At 64.2% G+C, this 21,640-nt stretch overlaps 1 protein-coding gene across 6 annotated transcripts in view; it reads right to left on the reverse strand.

Annotated features, from left to right (window-relative positions):
• Positions 1-5,777: 5,777 nt before the first annotated feature.
• The window catches only part of MOB2 (MOB kinase activator 2), a 73,489-nt gene continuing 57,626 nt past the window's right edge, over positions 5,778-21,640 (reverse strand). For all 6 annotated transcript variants that reach the window (XM_080817583.1, XM_080817582.1, XM_080817584.1 and 3 more), the window contains exons 2-5: positions 15,313-15,473; positions 14,662-14,755; positions 7,529-7,653; positions 5,778-6,836 (exon numbers count right to left, since the gene is read on the reverse strand). In XM_080817583.1, the coding sequence (XP_080673709.1) occupies positions 6,526-6,836; positions 7,529-7,653; positions 14,662-14,755; positions 15,313-15,473 (691 nt within the window). In that variant the 3' untranslated portion in view covers positions 5,778-6,525. The remainder of the gene's footprint in view (positions 6,837-7,528; positions 7,654-14,661; positions 14,756-15,312; positions 15,474-21,640) is intronic.

The following is a 21,640-nucleotide window of genomic DNA, read 5'->3' on the forward strand; positions in this document are numbered from 1 at the left end:
TCATGGGCCGCACGGCAGGAATCCTCAAGGAGCATCTCGGTGTACCCCACAGACCTGCCAGCCTTCTACCTGCCGCCATCACACCCCTTGGGCAGGAAGGCCCCGCCCCGCAATCCCACTTCGGACACTAAGCTCTCTCTTGGTTGTAAGAAACAGAAACCAAGACAAGTGAAGCCAAAAACTGTTGGTATTCATAACACCCACTAATGTATATTATGTATAAAATAACAACCTGAGAACTCCATAACAGCCGCTGTCCTGAGCACTTTACCCTGAGCCAGTCCTCATGGTATTTCCGTAAGGCAGAAACGGAAACGGGTACTTAACCCCAGCCAGCATGCTGGTAGGTCTAGCACCCAGGGAGGGGATGGCCTCTAGGACGGACACGTTCTCAGGCCCTGGCATGTTGTGGGTGCCGGCCACTTCTGGCCTGGGGTCCTGGTGAACAAACCAGTGGCTGTGTGTCCACCAGCGTCACACGGAAGGTGGTGGAGGAAGGTGACGGCACGCGTGCCCACCCCGGGGGGCCGAGTGCCGCAGGCGGCAGAGGCAGGGTGGAGACGCACACGAGGGGCACGCGCCCAAGTTCTCAGCTGGCAGTGGAGGCGGAGGGCCCCGCCAGCTCTGAGCCGAGGGGGAGCGACTGCGGGTGTCACGGGGCCGGCTTCGGGCAGGGCGGCTACAGCACCCGCCGCTCACGCACGTCCCGCGCCAGGAAGCTCAGCACCAGAAGTGGCCTGGCCCTCGCTGGGTGGTGGTTCTGCCTCCCCGTCCTGCCCTCCCCCTCTCCCTGTGGCCCAGCGCCCCCGTCCCCTGGCTTTTCCTCCCCATTCACTGCGCCCCCCCCTCCCCCTCCAGCCCACTCCCCACCACCAGCCTGAACTTCTTCCAGTGGGATTCATCAAGGCTGGAGGTGAGCAGGGAGCAGAAGGGAGGGCCAGTGGCCGAGAGCGTCAGGGCGGTGACGGTGTCAGGGCTCAGGGCGGTGACGGCGCGGCTGGGATGGAGGCACGTGAGGGAGGGAGCACCTCCGGCCCGGGGAGCGGCCGGCCGCGGCTCAGGTGGGACGGCAGAGTCCGTGCTGCTGGTCCCAGGCCCAGGGCTCGTCGAAGCCCTCCTGGGGTCAGCCCCTGGGCTAAGTGTCTTCACGGGGCGTGTCCTGCGCCCCCAGAATCGCCCCACGAGAGCTCTGTGGCTCGTCCTCACGACGCATTCGCTTCCAGTCGCTGCTCTCACGAAGCGGCACAGACGTCACACACAGATTGTTCTCTTGAGTTCTGGCGGCCAAGGACTGGGTCTCACGGGGCTGAAGTCACCGTGCTGGCAGGGCCGGTTCCCTCTGGAGGCTCTGGGGGAGAACCCGCATCCCGGCCCTTCCCCATCTCCGGAGGCACCCATGTTCCTTGGCGTGGGGCCTTCCTCCGACCTCACAGCCCAGGACGTCGGGCTGAGTCCTGTCGCCTCTGGTTCTCCTTCTGCCCTTCCTCCAGCTTTAAGGAATCTGGTGACTACACCCGCCCTGATCATCTCGGCATTTTGAGTTAAACTGATGAGCAACTTTAACTCTGCTCTGCGTGTCAGGTGCTGTGCTCACAGATCCGGGGGACTGGGGTGCGGACACTTGGAGGGGGACATTATTTTGGCCTGCGCGGACTGCCCTCTAGCAAGTTACACATTCATCTCGCGTGGAAAACACACTCACGCCGAGCCGGGTCCCCCACACAGCAGCATCAGGTCAAGCCCCAGAGATCACCTAAGTCACCTCAATCAGGTATGGGTGAGACTTTGAGTCCCAGCCCTCCCAGTGCAAAGTCCTTTCCTCTGACAGCAGAAGCGCCACGCGCTTCCAGGACGCGATGGTTACAAACATTCCCATGCCCAAAGGGAGGCAAGCGAAGGAGGTGGGCATCACCGGTCCCGGGCAACTTCACAGTCCAGCCAGGCAAGCGCCATGAGGGCCGCCAAGGCCTGGGAAGAGCCATGTGGCTGCAGGCGCTCCCCTCCGGGCCATGCTTTCTTCTAAGGAAGGTCACCAAGGGGCCCGGGCGTCCCAGCTGTCAGGGTCTCCGATGGCGTGAGACCCCCAAGGACGGTGTGGGTCTCCTGTGTGTGTCATAGCGATTTGCTCCGTAAGACCAGACGTGCCTCCAGATCCTTACAGGAAAATCGTCTTTTGTTTTGGCTTTTGCGAAAATGCACGGGGTGTCTCCTAGTCATACATGCGGTCCCCTCCGGGCGTCTGCGCGACTGAGCGCACGGAGCTCGCGCCGCTTCCTGACCGGTGACGGCCTCGACCTGTTCTCTAGAGCACATTTTTTTCTGACAGTGAACCTCCATTTAGCGTTTTCTGCCACTTGGCTTGGCCAGGAAGCTCCCGTGTCGCTCAGGGTCAGGTCCCTTTTGTCCCCGAGCTCTGTCTTCCAGTGGGCTTCCCGGCCCGCGCTGCTGGGAGCAGCAAGAAACCAGGCTGCCCCTCCCACACGGCGCCGGGCAAGCTCCTCGCCTGCGCACCCGGGGGGACGCTCCCGGTCCTGCCCTCCGAGAACCAGGGGCAGACCTCGGCGGGGCTTTCTGCCACGTGACCCCGCACATCAAGGGTCCCCTTCCCTCCGCGCCTGCGGACGCGGTCGTCATCCTCGTGAGCCCCGCCCACAGGGCCCGCCCCTTCCTGCTTCTGCAGACAGGTCTCGGCGACTGTTTCGGGGGTCCCTCGGGGGCCTCTGCCAGGTCCCCCCGCACCGCCCCGTGTCTAGGAGTCTTTGCTCGCGGCGCCCCCAACGCCCCGTACTTCTCCTACCGGTCAGCTGCTTCAGGAAACCGGCGCTGTTCGCACCGCGCCCCTCGCCGCGCCTCCAGCCTCCGCCCTGCCTCACGCCCAAGGCCACGGCTGTTTGTGGCTGTTTGTAGACGCCGGCTGTGGCGGCACCGCTCGCCGCCCCCCTCCTGGGACCACGGTCCGCATTTGTTTCCTGTCAGCGCTGTGCAGGACGCCACGAAGGCAGTGGCTTAGCCCCCAGCCCCAGAAGTGGGAAGTGGGTCCCGCTGGGCTCCAATCCAAGTGTCAGCAGGGCTGGCTCCTCTTGAGGCTCCAGAGGGGGAAAAAACATTCCCTCCTCCTTCCAGCTTCTCAAGGTGCGGCGCCCCAGCTCACAGCCCCTTCTCCCGGCTCTGGTGGCCAGGCCTTTCTCCCGCCGTCCTCCTCTGCTGACCCCTGTGCTGTGTCTTGGCTGCCGGGACGGAGCTAACAACTTGTGGGGGGGCGGGTGCGGGTCATCCGGCCGGAGCTGAGACGCCCGAGGGTCTCACCGGAAGCTGAGTCTCAGCGCCGAGCCCAGCTGCCGGCGGGACCCAGGAGCACCACACGCAGCCACTGCACTGTGTGCACCCAGAAGGCCTCCCCACGGCCCAAGCGGCCGGGACGCCCGGGCTCATGCAGCAAAGAGGCAGCCAGCTGGTGGGGAGCACGGGGCATCGCCGTCCCCTCGGCGGCCTGCAGGCTGCTCACCCTGGCTGCCTGGCCCTTCCCGGGAGACTCTCTGAGGCCCGGTGACCGGCGCTGTACCCACATGTGCCTGGGGATCCCACAGCTCCTTCCCGAGTCAGAGAAACACGACCACGTGCATCCGGGACAGCCTTCTGCAGACGCAGAAATCGTGCGTGCACACGCCTGCACACTGCATCCAGAATCCATCAACCAGCTCGAGCCAGAAATGCCCGTGTCCTCCTGGCACCAGCAGTGCCCACCCCCGCCCCAACCCCGGCCAGCCACAGAGCCCCTGACTGCTCTCAGGCCTACATGCAGCAGCCAGACCCCACTCCTAGAGACACACTGGACCCAGGGGCTGCCCGGCCTGTTCCCCACCCCCAGCCTGGGACTCTGGCCAGAAAGGCCAGTGGAGCCAGGCCCTGGCCTTCTGCCTTCCCCCAGGAGGTGCTCCCTGGCGACTCAGGTCAAGGAGGACCCCTACCTTTGACTCCGACGCCCAGCCTTGTGGTCAAGTCCCTGAGGCCTCTACTTCGGGCGTGCACGCCTGGAGAAGCCTAGAGAAGCAGGAAGACCTGCGGGGCAGGCGTGGGGAGGGGCCGGGCCCACACAGCCCAGCAGGCTGAGGTCACAGTGAGACCCAGACAGCAGAGGGGAAGAGAGCATGACAGGGATAGGGTGACCTGAAGGTGGCATCGGGCCCAGGCCTTGCTCAGGGAGGGGCTGTGACCTCCCTGCCGGCCACAGAGCCAGCCGCAGCGTTTAGGGAAGCAGTGGGGCCGGGGGGCCACGCACGGGTCAGAGGAGCCCACCCCTGCGGGAGTTAACATCTGCTGGCCTCAGTGGAGAGGTCTCCTACCGCTGGTCACAGATGCAGCGTAGATGCTGCGGACGTGTCCAGTGACTGGGGGACAGAGGGGGTAGGATGGCCCCCAACCCGGAGCTCCTGAGCAGACAAGGACAGAGGCATGAGCTCCAGTGAGATGGCAGCAGGCCCCAAGGGGTACAGTAGGGCCCAGGAGCCTTCCTGCAGGGCTCAGAGCACGACTGAGTTCAGCAGACGATGTGAGTGGAAGCTTCTAGAACAGTGCACGTTAAAGTCAGTGAAACAACTCTGATGTCTGCCCTCCAGTCCAGGGACTGAGTCAGTGGGGTGGAGACCGGCTGAAGCACCAGGGGATCTTAAAGTCACCCCAGCACACCACTGTGCAGCCAACAGGGGAGGTACTCTGGGGCAGGGAGGCTCGGAGAGATGGTGCGGGACCCCGGGGGACAGGTGGGGGACAGGACATGGAGACAAGGCACTCCAGGGCACCTGCACTTTGTGGCTGGCTGCAGGACTGTCAGATGGGGGCGGTTCTCAGGGCAGGAGGAGGAGGAACCATCACCAGGAGCGCAGAGAAGGCAGGCAGGCCCAGGGGCCACCACAGGCTAGGAAGACCCCCACCGTGGGAAGCAGAGGTAGGGGTGGGCTCTGGTCTCCGGCTAGGGCCGGGGCTGGTGACGGCCCGGGAAGTGGAGGGAAGCCACAGGCACATTTGGCAGTAGCTGAGCTTAAGGGCCAGGTGAGTGGCAGGAGGACAGAAACAGGACCTACCCGGCGGGGTGAAGGCTGAGGATGGGAGAGTGTGGGAGCCACCGTGAGTCAGGAGACAGCGATCAGGGCCCCCCACCATTCAGGGCTATGTGGGTGCTGGGGGGGTGGTGAGCATGACAGCCATCGGCTGTCCCCAGGCAAGAAGTCAGGGTAGGAGGGCGGGAACCCCTGCTGGAGCCTCCTCTCGTCTCTCCTCCGCCCCCACGGTGCCTAGACAAGCTCCAGGCTTCGGTTCAGGTGCCGCCCCACCCGGCCTCTGTACTCCCCCGCTCCCGAGCTTTCCTCTCTGCTCATCCCTCAGACCACAGTGCCCAGGCCAGGGCTGGCCCCTGCAGCAGAGCCCCCGGGGCCAGGCTGGCCAGGACACCCCCCCAGCCCGCTCCAGCACACACTCTAGGGTCCCTGCCACCTGCACGGGAGGGCACAGCACAAGCAGAGGGGTCAAGGCTCCCCGGAACACGGGAAACAAGACAGGTGTTCCCTACCCTCAGCTTCCTGAGCCCCACAGGCCAAGTGAGGACACAGGTCAGCAGGGCAGCCTACGGCTGACCCTGGCAGGAAGAGCCCAGCCCAGGGTGGCCAGGAGGCAGGCCACGGTCCCAGCTGTTTGGCCAGGCCACCCTCAGTCTCGCACCAGCCCTGGCACCCTCAGCACGGATCACCGAGACGCTGAGCATACACACAGGCGCTGACCTGAGAGAATTCTTTTTATTACGACCGGACAGGTGCGCCGAGCAGGGACACCCAGCCTCCCACCAACAGCTGCGTCTCCACACAGGCCGCCCGCCCAGGCACCTCGGTCCTAGGCCCAGCTAGTCCAGGGGCCCTCGTGAGCGGCGGGACAGGAGGGCGGGGAACACAGCCACAGGGTCAGGGCCCCTAGGGGCCCCCCTGGCCACCCCCTCCACCCGCGCAGAGCCGCCGACAGCCGAGATCCAAGCAAGGCCAGGAAAGGGAGGTCTGAGGGGGACTGGGGAGGAATCTCCGAAAGAGCCCCACCCTGGAAACAAACCAAACGGAGCCCAAGTCCCTTCTGGGAAGGGGCCCCAGCTCTCACTGGCATATTTCTCTCAAAACAGCAGAGTCCCCGGGGCGGGGAGGCAGGGCGGGGGCCACACGGAAGACCAAGGAAAGGAAAGCCCCACAGGAGAAGGAAACTCAGACCAGCAGTCCCATAAATGTTTGTTGAGCGAATGAATGAAATCCAAAGGTCCTCCTTGACAAGCGGCACTCATCTATCCAACAGGAAAACCCCGGCGGGGAGCCAGTCCGACGTGCGGCCTGCCAGTGTCTGGGGAGCCCGCTCTCGGCGCGCCCAGGCCGGGTGGGGGGGGCAGCGACGACCTCTCAGGCCTCCCGCCGAGCGTGCCTAGTGCGTGTGCACACACGCAGGCACACGCACCACCATCTCTCCGCACACGTGCGCGCCTGTCCGGCCGGGGGCTCACCTCTCCTTCCCGTGGTTCTGTGCCCCCGTGCCCCCGCCGCTGGCCCCGGCGCCCCCGCCCCCGCCGCGGCCCCCGCCGCTGCACAGCACCTCCGTGAGGTCGTCCATGACGGCGGTCTCTTTGGGGTCGAGCAAGTTGAACTCCCTGGCGAAGAGGATGAAGTGGGCGTAGAGCGTGTTCAAGTGTCCGTGCAGCTCGAGGGCCAGTGTCTCCTTGAAGTGGGACCAGTAGATGTGCGCCAGCACGTGGAACAGGTACTTGCAGATCTTCTTCACCAGAGCCTCGAACGAGCTGGGGAATTCTCTGCCTGGGGAGAGAGGCCGCAGAGTCAGCCCGCCCTCCGCTCCGTCCACCCACGCCTCTCGGGGCCGGCTCCCGCCAGGAGGAAGGGGACAGCCGGCAGGACCGGCCGGGAGGGTTCCTGCGGCCACGCCCTCCCTACCCAGCAGCCCGCTGGCACGCCCAGAGTGACCTGGCCCCCGGGGCCTGGCCCCGAGAGCTGCCTCTGAGTCAAGGGGCCTGTGACCCTGTCATGGGCCATCCGAAGCTCAGACTCGGCCCCAGGGTCACATGTGCTTCCCCGACAGATGCTCTTAGGCCTCTACATGGCCTGGCCACAGACGAGGACGGAACCAAGGTGCACGGGTGACTCCTGCCGGCCAAGCACCATCCGTTAGCTCCGTACTGGCCTGGAGCCCCGGGCAGGACCTGCCCAGGTCGGGACGTGAGGCGGCTACTACTTGCCGCCTGTCAGACCCCTGGTGAGGTGGACTGCACCGGCCCCACCGTACAGGGGGCAGAGCTGGAGGCAGAGGCCACAGGTTCCAGAGCCTGGCGTGGGTGGGGTCTTGACCCAGCCTGGGCTAACCCCTGCCAGAGCCCACCTGCCTGGCTTCAGAGCCAAGGTCACGCAGCCGCCCCCGTCCCGTAGGTCCAGCCCTGTCGCGTCGGCAGCCACAGCCGCCCAGCAGGGAGGAGTGCAGCCGGGCAGAGACGTACCGTATTTCGTGGGGAACACATCCTCGTCCGTCACCAGCTTCTGCACGGAGCTCATGACAAAATCGACGTACTGGGGAGCGGTGCACTTGATCTTCTTCCCCCGCTCATCGTACCAGTAGTACTGTCTGTGGGGCAGAGGGGATCGGTCACACTGTCCCTGCAGACACCCAGGCCCCGCCCTCCCCCGGCCACCAGCAGTGGAGGTGTAGCAGGTGCCCAGGCTCCCCCTCCCAGAGTCCCCAGGGGCAGACCTACTGCTCCCCACCACTGGAGACCCCCAGCTGCATCCCACAAGGGGCTGCCTGCACCGACTCAGAGCAGCGTCCAGGACAGAGCCTGCCGTACAGACAGGCGTGTCCATTCTCTCTCCCGCGTGGCTGCGCTTCCTTCTTTCAGAGGGATGCATGGGTGTGGGCCGCGGAGAGGCGTGGACGGCGCACTCTTCCTGCTGTCCCTCCTCCTTGGGGGGTACCGCTCTGACCTGTCAGCTGGGCCTCGACCCTTGGGAACCCCATGCCCTCCGATGGCCAGTCTTCAGGGAAGACAGCTGGGGCACTTGTGGGCAGAGATACCCGGGAGCTCTCACTGTGTGAGCGCCGAAGACCCTCCTTGCCCAGCGCATTTCTCTCCAGCAGAATGAACCCAAGCGCCGGGCGGGCATCCACCTGGCCACCCCCCTGCTATCCCACCCTCTGCTCCTGCAGGCTGGCTCACCAAGGGCTGGACCCAGAGCCACAGGAGGGCGGAGAGCCGGGGGGGGGGCGGGGAGGAGGCTGAGGGATGTGGTGCATGTGGGCGTGGGGCTGCACCTGGGAGTGTTCGAGAGGCCTAGACCCCGACCCTCTCAGCCCCTGCCCCAGCCAGACAACAGGCAGCCTTAGGGCACCAGGCTCCACACGGATGTCTCGCTCTGTCCGGCAGCCCCCACAGCCCCCTCCCCTACCTGGCTTTACTTGGCCTCAGAGTCAGCTTGGACTAGGTTCCCCCAAACCTCCACATCCCACCCTGCTCAGGGACCCCGCGCTGGCTCAGAGTACCCTGGCCTGATTTCTTGAGTGTACCAAGTACCCCTGTCTGGTATAGGGCTGGCCCACGGCCACCACTCTGTCGGGCCTGTCCTCAGGACGGCGGGGGTTCACATGTCCCACGGTCAGCCTGACCCTGGCCAAGGCCCTCAGGACAGTCCACCACCACCACCTCTGCTCCAGCAAGCCCACCTCCGTCTAGCAGGAGCAGGCGCTCTGCCTGGCCCCGGGCGGGGTGTGGGGCCAGCTCGCAAGACCAGGAAAGCCCACCTCCACACTAATGGACAGGCTCAGGGCGGAGGCCAGCCCTTCGTGGATAAGGGGATAAGCGGCCCAACGGCCACTTGGAGGCAGAAGGTCTGGGGCGTGACTTCGCCGAAGGCAGACCTTCCTGCTGTCCCTGCTCTCAGGCTGCTTCTGGGCACTGCGGCACACCTGCAGGGAGGCCGGACGGCCCAAGAGCCCGGAGCCAGGAGCCACACAAGGCCCAGGAATGTAAGCGGGCAATGGAGCTGTCAAGACAAAGCCCTGAGAAGCGCGACTCCCTGCCTGCCCCCAGGAAGTAAAAACCCAGCAGCGCGCCCATCTGCCGGGACACCTGCCCCAGCACCCCCCACCCCACCACCACAAGGAGGCGCTGCCGGACCCTCCTCCTGCCCACCCAGACATCAGCACAGGGCGCGTCGGATCACCTGAGGACACGAAAACAAAGCCCCTTTCTGTGTCTCTCTGGACATCCCGAGGGGTGCCCGTGCCAGAGGCGGAGCCCGCTGTTTGGGGGCTGGGCTGAGGCCCACGTCTGCCCGAGGCCCGCGTCTGCCCGAGGCCCGCGTCTGCCGGAGGCCCGCGTCTGCCCGAGGCCCGCGTCTGCCGGAGGCCCGCGTCTGCCCGAGGCCCGCGTCTGCCCAAGGCCTGCGTCTGCCCGAGGCCCGCGTCTGCGGCGGGCGCCAGACACCTGCTCCACCGATCCCCCTGCACCCAGGGTGGGTGCCGACGCACCAGGCCACAGGGGCCAGAGGGCCAGAAAACACAACTGCAGCTAGAAACTGGGACGCGTGTCCCCACCACGTGCAGCCCAGAGAGACTAGCTCCTGAGGGACAACGAGGACTGTCCTCTCTGAAAGACGAGACACCCTGCTGTCAACGTTCCTCTCGTTTTCGTTTCTCTGCGGTTGCGCAGTACACGGGGCGCGCTCCAGCAGGCAGTCCTCCAGCTTCACCCATCCAGGCCCAGGTACCCCACCCCACCCGACACAGCAGGGAGGGCCCCTGGGGAACGCCACGGGACATCCTGAGCCGGGCTCCGGCTCCAGCCACGTCTCGGTGTGCGCCCCGGGGCCCTTCCTTCTCCAGTGCGGAGGGGCCGGTGTGCCCAGCCGTCCGCCTGCTGGAAGACGCCGGGCTCACCGCCAGTCCGGGGCAAACCCGGCTCAGGCGACTCTAAGTGCTCCCGGGCAGGGCTCTGTGTGAGCACAAGATTTCGCCTGTCTCAGGCGAACACTCCAGATCGGCAGTGCTGAGCCCCAAAGAGGCCACCGGCCGCCGTCGGCCAGGCTCGCGCATCGCTCCGCCAGCACGGGGCACGCCGTCCTCCCTGGCCCTCTCTGCTGACCTGTGTGTCCAGCCCGGGCCCGCCGGCTGCTGTGAGGGCTCCTCATCCGCGCTGGGCGCCGGTGCCCTCCCAGGTGTGTGACCGGCCCGTGGTCTGTCTTCCTCCTCAGAGACGAAGTTCCGCGGACTGCGCCCGGCCTCCTGCTTCTTCCTCCTTGACGGCGGGCCTTGTGTCCCGGCCGAGAGCTCCTCACCCAGCCGTAGGTCACGAAGATCTCCTCCTTTTCTTCCAAAAGTCTTCTAGTTTCACAGTTTAGAATCCATCTGAAGCTAATTTTGGCATAAAGTGTGCGGTTTGGGTCAAGACCCACTTTTCTTTCCCTGGCGTCCAGAGGCCCGGTCTTCCACCGTATTGGTTTAACAGACCAGCCTTCCTGCTCGGGGTCTCTTTGGCATCTGCGTCCAAACCAGACGGCCGCCGTCTTGCGGGTCTGTCTTCGGAGCTTGCACGGCGCCCTGCTCCGTGTGTCTGTTCCCCACGTGTCCCCGATGACCGCGGCTTGCCCGCGACTGTAGCCAGGGGCCAGGAGGCCCGCAGCCTCACGGTTCTCTCCTAAGCACCGCTGCGGCCACAGGAGCGGCTGCGCCTGTCCACGCACTGTCCGAGTCGACTGGTCCCCGCCTGCGAACACTCTGCTGGGATTCGGACCGAGGAGGCAGGAAATGAGCAGGTGGACCCCAGGGAGCTCATGCTCGGCGCCCTCAAGGGCCACGCACCCCCCGGCCATGCGGGCCTCCCCGCGGCCGCTCCCCAGCCCCTCGCCCTTCGCGGTGCGCGGGTGCACGCATGCTGGCCAGGGTTTATCCCTGAGCATTCCGTCCTCTGTGGGGCTGTTGTAAATGGTGCAGTTCTCTTAGTTTGGGGCTCCAAGTGTGCACTGCTTGGGGTTTTTTACACAGACAACCATGCCATATACAGTAACGGGGGCACTTCTAGTTCTCCACTGTGGATGCCTTCTACTCCTGGTTTCTTGCTGGACAGCACTGCCCATTTGAGTGAATTTTGCTATTTTGTTCTTACCAAGGAATTGGTCCATTTAAACTGCCCAACTTACTGGGATTTTTGGTACGTTTCCTTAATATCCCCTTAGTATCTGCTGAGTCTACAGTGACGGCCCCTTCATTCTCATCCTGACACCCTGCTCCTTTTCTACCCATCCGTCTTGCGAAAGACCTATCAACTTCCCTGAACTTTTCAAGAAATTGGCTACTGGTTTCACGGATTTTCCTGTTTTCAGAAATCAATTTCAGTGATTCCTACTCTATTATTCCTTTTTCCGCTCAGTTCGGGTTTATTGTTCTTTTTCTAGTTTCTTAATGCGGAAGCTGAGGTTCCTGACTGGGGATCCTTCTCTTGTAATGAACACGTAACCCTACAGATTCCCCTCAAAGCTCTGCCGTGTCTCACAAATTCGGGTGCGCTGCGTCCTCATTTGTGCTCAGTTTAAAACATTTCTAAATCCCTCTGAGACCTCCTCTCCGACCCGTGCGTCATTCCCAAGTATTTGGAGATCTTCCTGTCACATTTCTGTGACTGATTCTAGCTCACCCCCACGACGGTCAGGTAAGGAACGCAGTAGCACCCTGACTCTTTCGAGCTTGCACAGGGCTGTTCTGTGAGCCGGGATGCGATCTCCTTTGCTGACTACTCACGCCACGTGAGCTTGAGAAGAACATGGCCTTGGCGGTTGACGGTGAAACGCGCCCAGCCCAGCCGGCTGACGGTGCGACTCCGTCCTGCATCCTCGCTGACTTGTGAGCGCTGTGCAGAGGCTCTGGGCAGAAGTTCGCTCCTCCAGAGCGGGGCCCCTCTGTCCGCGGTTTCACTTTCCCGGGTCCCAGTTCCTGGCGACAGGCACAGTCCAGAAGCAGACCGGCCCTGCCTCCGGGCGCAGTGGTGGAGGCCGAGCGTGATCTGTGGGCGCGCCACGCTGCCACGCCACCCCCGCCCACGTTTCACAGTGGCACACAGTGAGCAGGAGAAAGTGGGTACAGCGCAGCAGGAGACCTTGAGAGAGACCGCACTCGTGTGACTGACGACGGCACGCTGCTGTAACTGTCCCATTCTGTCACCAGTCGCGAGTGTTAACCTGGTGTGGTCCGCAGAATCCGGCTCCCAGCAGGGGCCCTGGGTGCACAGCCTTGCGACCGACAGCCGACTCGGCCATCTATGCCTTGACTCAGCACCTCCGTACCGCTGACGTTTACAGAAATTTCTGGTGTGCTTGAATTTTTTTACCATCTTTTGTTTACCGTTTGGCCCCCTTGCTTCTCGTCCCTTGTAACTCCTCTTTCCCGCCCTCTCTTGGGTTATGTTTTCGTCTTCCCTTTCAGTTTACCGACTGTGACTGCGACTCCGACTACACCTTCTCGCCAGAGGCCGCTCGCCGGAGTCGGAACGCACACCCCACCTGCCTTCCCGCCACTCCAGCCCAGCCCGCCACCATCTCCTCTGCTGTGACCCATCCGATGGGTGTGGCTCAAAGCACTCGAAAGGGACAGTCCCTACTTCCATCCCTGCTGCTCGTCCTGCACGGACGTCCTGGTCCCCTCGCTTGGACCCCCTGCAGGAGCAGGTATGCCACCGTGGACGCTCCAAGTCTTCCGCCACCGGAGAAATGTCCGTATTTCAGCAAAACCCCTGAAGGACATGTTTGCTGGAAGGAGGACTAGGGCTGATTGTTCTTTACTTGCAACACGTTAGAAATGTGGCAGAGCTTCCTTGTGGCCCAAGGGTTCCAACGAGCACAGCAGTCACTCACCCATGTCCTCGAGGGCTGGCTCGGCTCCGGGAAGGCGTTCTCTTTGCCCAGGTTTGTTATGACCTGCCTGTGCATGGACTCAACCGTCTGTCCTGCTTGGAGTTCATTCAGCTTCTTGAATTGTGTGTTAGCGTCTGCCAAGCTTGGAAAGCTTCCGGCCATTATTTCTTCAAACACATTCTCCATGTAGCTCTTTCTTGTCGCCTTCTGGGCCTCCAACACAACCCTCTGGTTTCCAAGTCTAGGGCCCAGCAGGGCGGACACAGGTCTCAGCCCCGCTCCAGGCCCCAGGCGCACATGTGGGTCCCGGGGCAGCACGCAGCTCAGGGACCTCTGGCAAACCTGCCTTTTTCTCTTCACCTAATTTGACATCAAACAGCGGCTAGGAAGGCAGTAGAGCGTGCCAGGCCCTGTGAGCCTCGAAGACCCTGCGAAGGCAGCTGCAGCCAAGGAGAAGTGGGCTCAAGCGCCCCGGATCCCCATCTCACACCAAGCTCTACGCACTTTCAAGGAGTCTCTTCTCAAGCCTGGAGATATGGAAGGCCATGTGGGAACAGAGGAGACCAGCTTCCCCACTGCCTGCCCCACGGGCCACCTCGGACTCCGCTGGGTCGGGCACAGCCAGCAAGCGTCCTTCTGAGTGTGCCACACGCAGGGCAGCCCTAGGACACCGTCCTCGCTGGCCTCTGGCATCTGCAGCGGGGCCCTCTGCTCTGCTGAGGGCACTTCCCTCCCCCAAGCTCACCCGCCCCACCCTCCTGGGGGCGTCCCCGGCTGCGGCCAGTGGGGACACATGTCACGTCTGGGCTCCCATCAGTGGCCATTTCTGGGTGAGAGTGGAGAGCCAGCCGCTGTCTACATTTGCTCCCACGGGACCTGGCCCTGAGCTGTGACCTGCTGGGGCCACAAGAGTGGGGCCCAGTGGGGCTGAGACCTCCGCGTGCCCGCGCTGGAGCTGGGTCTGTGCCTGGGAGCCTGGCCGGCAGCGTCTGTGTTCGCAGCAGGGGCTAGCGGCTCCTGCGTGCTAGCATCAGCCCTGACGATAAAAGGAGGTGTGAGAAAGGGGCTCCCACGCCGTCACCTCAGTCCCCACATCCCTAGACTGAGCCCCAGCGCCTGGCCTTCAGTCTGCAGCCGCCATGTACCCCTCCTGCTATCAGAGGCCAGTGGCAAGCCCATGCCGTGCAGTGGCTCTCCCACCCCCACCCCGAGCAGCAGCTGCCGCCATTCTACCAGGGTGCCTCGAAGCCCCTGGGGTTCCTGCCTACTGAGGACACAAGTGTGCACAAGCTTCCAGAAAAAACCAAACACATCTGGGCCCATGGAAAACTCAGTGAGAAGGCATCCCAGCCCCACAAAACCGGCCAACGGAGAAAGCAATGAGTGGCCTCTCCACCCAGTCCCTCGCTGTCCCCCTCCTCACTCCTTCGACACAGAGCTGGAGCTCTCGGGAAAAGCCATCCTGCAGCCGGGCAGCTAGCTGAAGCCGGGAAGCACCTGTAGCTTCCCGACGTGCCGCTGCCTTAGGAAGCCCACCGAGGCACGTACTGTGGAAATACCCCGGCCCCAAGGAGCTCGGCCACCAGCCTCTGGCCGGCTGGCACCCCGCACCCCAGCAGACCCTGTACCACTGAGTGCCTCCCCTGGCTGGGCTCTTTCCCCACAGGGACAGGAGGGGCCGCTGCAGCCAGGACCCTGCCGAGGAGACCCTGCGGGGGTGCCGTGAGTGACTCACGTGTTGCACACGGCCATCGTCTGGCACGCCTCTCCTGTGCAGAACTCTGAGATGGTGCTGTACTGTAGGTTGACGTGGTGGAAAAACGTGGTAGCTGCAAGAGAAGAGAAGGCCCAGGCGTGAGAAACCACCACTGCGGCACCCTTCTGCGTCCCAGGGCCCTGCAGCCCACGCGAAGCCGGCACGCACCACAGACCAGAGACGCACGTCCCAGTGCAGAGCAGTGGCCCTGGACGCCGGCCATCGACCGCTGTCATGCGCGCCGGGCATGTGTCTGCACAGCACCGAGCCGGGCAGAGAGCCAGCGGGCATCCGGATGGAGTCCCCTCCGTGAGGGCTGCGGCAGGCGGCCGTGCCGTGAGCCCCGAGCCCCAGGCCTGCCCCGTGGCTGGAGGTGAGGTCCACCCTCCCCTCCCACAGGCTGCCGCCTTCCCACGAACTTGGCACCGCCAGCCCTGCGGCCACACCCCCGCTCCAGACACTCCCTGGCACTGGTGGCCCATTCCTGGCCCGGCTGGGACCCACCACGGGTCCCGGTGTTGGGGAGACCCTAAGCGCACTGCAGGGCCGGCCACCGGCTCCAGGGAGTCCCCGGTCTGGTAACAGCCTGCGGCCGCTGCGCCACCCTCCCCGACCCTGTGCCCCACGCACTGTTGCTGGCCAGCCACTCGTTGAGGTCGATCTCACGGGGCAGCACCACCAGCTCCTTGAAGCCGACGTCGGTGATCCTGGACCTGGTGTACTCCGGCTCCAGGTACATCTTCTTCTCCTCCGCGGCGGGCTTCTTTCCGTTGGGCTTCGCTTTCGACTTCCTGCCGGACACAAGGCAGCGGGGGTCACTGCGCGACAAAGGCAGGCGTGGAGGCCACGCGCTGGGTCTCGGGACATGAGCTGGGCCGCCCCGCCAGTGGGACAATGAGGGGCTCTTTCTGAGAGAGCCCGGGAGACTCTGCTCCCGCTGGGCAGCGGGAATGGAAGGAAGCTGCTCTGCCCTCTCCTGCCATCGTCAGGGGCCCGTGGCCCGACCGGCTGAGCCCCCGCCTCCACGAGGCGAAAGTGGGATGCAGACACACATGCCAGAGGCCTGATGCCACAGGGCCACACACGGAAGCCGTGACAGGCAGGTGGCTGGGGGCCCACTGAAGGGGTGGGCCGGTGGCCCCATGAGTCAGGCTCCAGCGCCCACACGTGACACTGCAGACACCTTGGCCCGCAGGGCTGGCAGGTGGGACACAGGGACCAGCTCCCCTGGCCCAGGCCCCCATCCTTCTGCGCAGCCGATCCCCCGCCTGGCCTCACAGAGCCCTCGCTGTGTGCCAGCGTGCCTGGGGCTCCCCTGCACAGCCCCGTCCTGCTCACCTGGGCTCTGTCCCAAGCACACGGTGCAGGATCTGGGCAGGGGCAGGGAAGTGGGCATGAACCAGGCATTACAGAGATCTCAAATGACCTCTTTGCACCAAAAGTTTTTTCTGCTTACAAAAATAGTTATTTTCCATGAAAATACACTGTCATACAGAAACAGAATGGGCCTGTTATAGCTATTTTTATAGGACTAAATACATATTTTTGAAATGTCTGTTTTCCTTCAAATCCTGTAAGCATCAGCACCTACGCCCCATAAACCAGAGTTCTCGGGGTGAAGGGCCTCCCCAGCGGGGAGCCTTGGGCCCTAGACCAGCCTCGTGCCAGCCGCCCAGAGGCAGAGCCAGGGCCGTGGTGTGTGCAGCCTCGGTGCCCAAACAGGGCAGAACGTGTCCTCAGAGGGGAGCGGCCGAGACAGTGGCCCCGAGCCCACGGCCGGGAGCATGGCCCAGGCTGGGTCGGTCCTAAGTCACTGCACCTCACAATGGAGCCCACGCTGGGCAAACGGGCCCGGAACACTGGATCCCGTGGAGGGCCGTGTGTGGACATGGCCCTTCCCGGCAGCAACCGCCCAACGCGGAGGAGCAGGGGGGCCTCCTGCTGTCTGGGGAGCCGCTCAGAGCAATGCTGCAACCCTCCCCCCCAACTGTTGAAGGGTCAGAATTCGGTTCCTGGGTGAAGTTTGAGAAACCGAAGGAAAATGCCTAACAGCACGGGTCTCTTGGTTCTCTGTGGGACGACTCCGTCCTCGATGGTACAAGGGGACCCAGCGTGACTCGCAGAAACAAACCGCAAGTCAATACTGTCAGGACATCCTACTGACCAGAAAAGGCCACCTTTGGCTATAAATTCTCAAGGTGTCATCCCTGCCCCAGGAGCAGAAGCTCCGAGGAAGCGTGTCCATCTTCCCCCGGGGACAGGATGAGACAGACGGAGGCCTCGGAGGTCCAGCAGACACACCCTTCAGAGCCGTCGTGCTCCGCAGCACTGAGGGGCAGGAGTGAGCACGCCCGCGCCACAGCCAAGCCGTGCACACTACTGTCGGGATGGCCGTGAGCCCGCGGCACCGGAGGCCGCCCACACGCCTGGGCGGGCTGTGGTCGGGGTGCTGGCTGGGCCGCGGGGCTGGCTGGGCTGGGGGGTTGGGGGCAGGCAGGCTGAGGACCCGGTCTCGGGGCTGCCATACTTGGCCAGGCCCCACACGCTCACACCCTTGAGGTCTGCAGCGCCCGTGCAAGGAGAAGCAAACCGGCTCACCCCTGGCCTCCGTCTCCGGCCCGGCTGCCCAAATGTGAATGCTCCGCGGGTCTCAGCTGGGGCGCAGCCCACTGGTGGCCGAGCCGGACACGGCCGTCCTAAGGACTCAGGGCACCCAGCTCCTTGTGCGTCCCTTCCCCGCCCTTGCTCCAGTGGGGCAAAAGGTCTCTGCGGCTCCCTGACCCTGTCCTTTTCGTCTGTTTTGAAAAGTTGCTAGTGGTTTATTTAAGAGAAGCAGCAAGGAAAAATGCTCCCTGAACGCCAGGGAAATGTTTTCCATCAGCTTCTCAGCAAATCTTCTCCTTAAAAGGCGACGTGTTCTCAGCCTCCTGGTGCACCACCAGGGAGTGGCCAATGCCATGCAGGGCCACAGTGTCCTGGGGACAGGGAGGGACCGCATGCCGCATGGGCGGCTGGAGCAAGGGCGTGACTGTCTCTTCCTCTCTCTGTTACACACACACCTGCAGGGAGTACATCACGGGTCCCTCTGGCTGGGGCGGGAGGCTGTTCACTGGGGACAAGTGTGGACACATGCTTCTCAGGGCCCTGTGGTCCTCTGGACCAAGACAGCAAGGCTCCCACCCTTCCCCAGAGCGTGCAGAGGACGACCGGGCCCTGGGAGGGCTCAGGGAGCCCAGGGGCTCTGCCATGCCCTCAGAGGCTCCACCAGGACACTGGGCAGGCCATTTCACTCCCTGCCCCCTGCCCTTCTCCTGACCCTGGTCTCTGCTACCGAGTCACATGCCGCCCTGTCAGAAAGCCTGAAGTGGCCTGGAAAGAGGGTCTGTGCCCACAGCCCCAGGCACGGGGGACCAGCCCACGGGATGCAACCTTCAGCCTGTGCCGGTTCTGCCCTGCTCACCCCCCCCCCCCCGCATCCAGGCCCAACCTGACCCCCCCCCCACTTGTGCTCTAGGCGCACCCCTGCCTTTGCCTCCCGACTCACACCTGGCTAGGACCACCCCTGAGCTCGCGATACATGCTAGGCCTCGACTTCTGGGTCTAGAGGACTCTACCATCACACGTGTGGGGATGCGGCACGTGGCAGCCCGGGCTGAAGACGGCTGCCTGACCTCCTCTTCGTCCTGCTGTCCAGGAGCCGTGTCACCGAGTGACGTGAGGACCGCGTGGCAGAACCAGCCTACGGGCGGCTGGTGCTGGACCAGCAGCAGGAACCGGCACGGGGCAAGATGCCGCTGAGGCCACACGGAGGCCCACTTGGGGACGCTGCCTTAGGAAGGGTGTGGCACCCCTGTGCTGGCAAGTCCATTTCCAGGGGAGACTAGGAGCCCTGGAAGGACGTGGGCTGCGACGTCTGTGGTCAGAAGGCCTCAGCCTCCCCACCCTTCTCCCCTGCTGCTGTCCACACCTGTTCTGCAACAAACGCGGCAAAAAGGCAGGTGCACGCCAGGCCCGCCAAGCTGAACTTCTCCAAGCTGCTTCCGTCAAGCCCCCCTGTCCCCATCGTCCAGGGAGGGCCTGGGAGCTCTGGACCTCTGTGCAATGTGGAACGAGCCCTCCGCCAGGCCAGCCAGGGCAGACTTCTGCGCAGCCCGGTCACGGGTCTTCTTTCCTTCAGCCCCACAGGCAGGCAGCAACGATGGGCACTGACGCAAAGGTACAGGCCAGGGCCCCAGTGTGGGAGCGGTCTTGCAAGCCCTGCCACACGGGGCCCTCCCACCCCAAGTTCTGTCCTGGCCACGGCAAACCATTTGGCCCCTCTGAGTGCCGGAAGTGGCCCTGGCCCAGCCCCGTGCCTCTGCCACCGGCAGCAACAGGCCATGTGATGCCTGTCCCTATGGCCACATGGGGGGAGAACACAAGATCCCATGTCCCCCACCCCACTGGCACTGAGCTCTGGAGCAGACTCTGTCCAGCCAGGGCCCAGGCGGCTGTCTGGGGGCCGCACGGCCGGGCTCCTCCTCTCTGGCTCTCCCCCCATACTGCTCACTGGGACCCCCAGGGTGGCAGCGAAGGGACCAGACAGTGGACACAAGGCTGTGGCCTGCCACAGGGCCTGCTGGCACCCTGGGGGGCGGGGGGTGGGGAGAATATGGCCACAGGCACACACAGAGACCTCCCAACAGAACCCTGTGCGCTGCTTCTGGTCTAACGGGTGGGCTCCGAGGCCAGACCAGCCATCTGGGAGGGGCCCGGGCTCCATGGAGAACATCCTCCTACTGTCTCCTCACCCCTCACCCTCCCCTGCTCCCGACACCTTTACCACCTCCGCAGCAGTCCCCATACCCCACACGTGCTGGGCCTCACACACACCACCGGTCCCACCGGGAAGGCCCCTCGGGCTGCTCCTTGTGAGCCGGCACCGCCACAGAACCCACCCGTGCCGAGCAAGGGGACACGAGGGTGCAGGAGTGACGCCGCCCGAAAGCCACAGCAGGGGTCTCCCCTAGGGATGCAGAGACACCACGAGAGACGCACCTGCCCGGGAGCGCCAGGGAACACTCTAGGGCCCTGTGCTGACGCTCCCTACCGAGAGCCGGCCCCCACAGGCAGATGTGGGGTGCCCCGGACCCACCCTCCAAGAGCAATTGGTAACTACCAGGTCCGGAACACGGGACGCCTCCTCAAGGTCTCGGTCGTGCCGGGGCAAGGGGCTGGCGGTCCCCAGGCCAGAGCAGGGCCAACTGTGCCCAGCGGGGGGTGGGCCACACCGAACCAGGAGAAGAGAACCCCCCCCCCCCGCCGCCTTTCCTCAGAGGCCTGCTCAGCCTTCTGTCTCTCAATCTGGCCCCCGCGGTGCTCCCCGGACGCTGGCATCCCAGGACAGCCGGGGTTCTGGCTGTGAAGGAGGCAGGGCAGATGTGGGAGGTCAAGGGAAGCACGGAGACGCCGTGCGGGAGGAGGCGGGCAGTGAGACGCGCAGCCCCGTCTGGAGGCAGCCCCGTGGGACGGAGATCAAAGGTCCGGGGGTGGGGGAGCAGGATTACGAGGGACCCGCAGATGCAGGAACGGTGGGCCCGTGGTGTGCAAAGGCCCCACAGAAAGTGCTCCACGGCAACAGGGCCCGTGCTAGCGGTAGCCTGGGATAGGAGGGGTCCCCAGAGCGGGCGTCTGAGGACTGAGAGCACGAGCAGGGTCCCCATGCTCCTGGGCGCAGCCCGCCGCCCCCCACATCAGACTAGCACGTGAGGGAGTGCTGGCCCGGGCCTGACCGGCGTGGCCGGCTGGGGTGGCAGGCTGGGTAGAGCAGGAGCTCCCGCGCGGTCCTGTGCACAGGCCCCTCTGTTTCCCACGGGGCAGCCGGGCCCGAAGTCCAGGCTCTTCAGGGACGTCAGACAGCCCTGTCACCCAGACGGTCAGGGCACACCCAGGGCCCCCACCAGGACCAGACATCACCCTCAGCCCTGGGCCGAGTAAAAACACCAGGGCTTGGCACCACTCCCGACCCCAGGTTTCCGACGCGGTGGGCCTGGAGCGGGGCCTGAAAACCACTTCGGACACGTGGAGGTGCCCGCCTGTGTCGCACTCTCGCCACTCCCAGTGCCCGGGTGTCACTGTACTCCCTCCTGTTGTACAGCCTTGGAAACCAAAAGCTGGGAAGACACCCCCATGGGACCCCCAGCAAATCCCCATAGGCCACGGCCAGCCGGGTGCTGTAGAGAGGGACACACAGGTCGTTTCTTATCTTGGCTTAACTGCCCGGCGGTCAGCACCCCCAAACAACGCAAGCTTTCATAAGCCGTTGTGTCCCTACACAATGAGACCCATCGAGACGGAAGACGGCAAGGCAGACTGAGAAAGGTACATGGACACCGTGGACACAACGTGCACACGCATCAGGTGCTGCCACGCCCCGTCTGACCCCCGGCCAGAGCCACAGTGTGGCCACTAGCCTCAGAGCTCGGAGTTTACTTTCGTTTCTCCATCGGCGAAGGACGTGCTCGTCCTCTGACGCCGGGCTGAAGCGTCACCCGCCCCGAGAAGTCCTCTCGGCACCGCAGTGAGAGCGGCCTGGGCCTCTCGTCTCCTGCAGCGGCACGCCGATGCTCGGCTGGGTCAGTCTTGCCTCTGTCCTCTGCAGAGCCCGCTTTAGCATTCGCTCTCTCCCACCGTGCACACGCGCACAGGACACGCACCCACACCGGCACCCACGGTTCCAAAGCTCACAAGCTAACATTGCGGAAAGACAGCTCAGGTCAGCTAATGAGTGGGATCTCTGGTTTCTACTCGGAAGTCACTGTGAGTCCTCCCATGTGGCACACAGGTGACCGGCTGTGGGGATGGATCCCACGGAAGAGAAGAGTGAAAACCAAAGGTGCCCTCAGTCAGTCGGGGGCACAGACACACACAGGCTCTAGAATGCCTCGGTCACTCCATGCCGACCACCAGCTGGGCTTGG

This window comes from Martes martes, assembly GCF_963455335.1.
Source record: "Martes martes genome assembly, chromosome: 10".
In the NCBI taxonomy this organism is placed as follows: Eukaryota; Metazoa; Chordata; class Mammalia; order Carnivora; family Mustelidae; genus Martes; species Martes martes.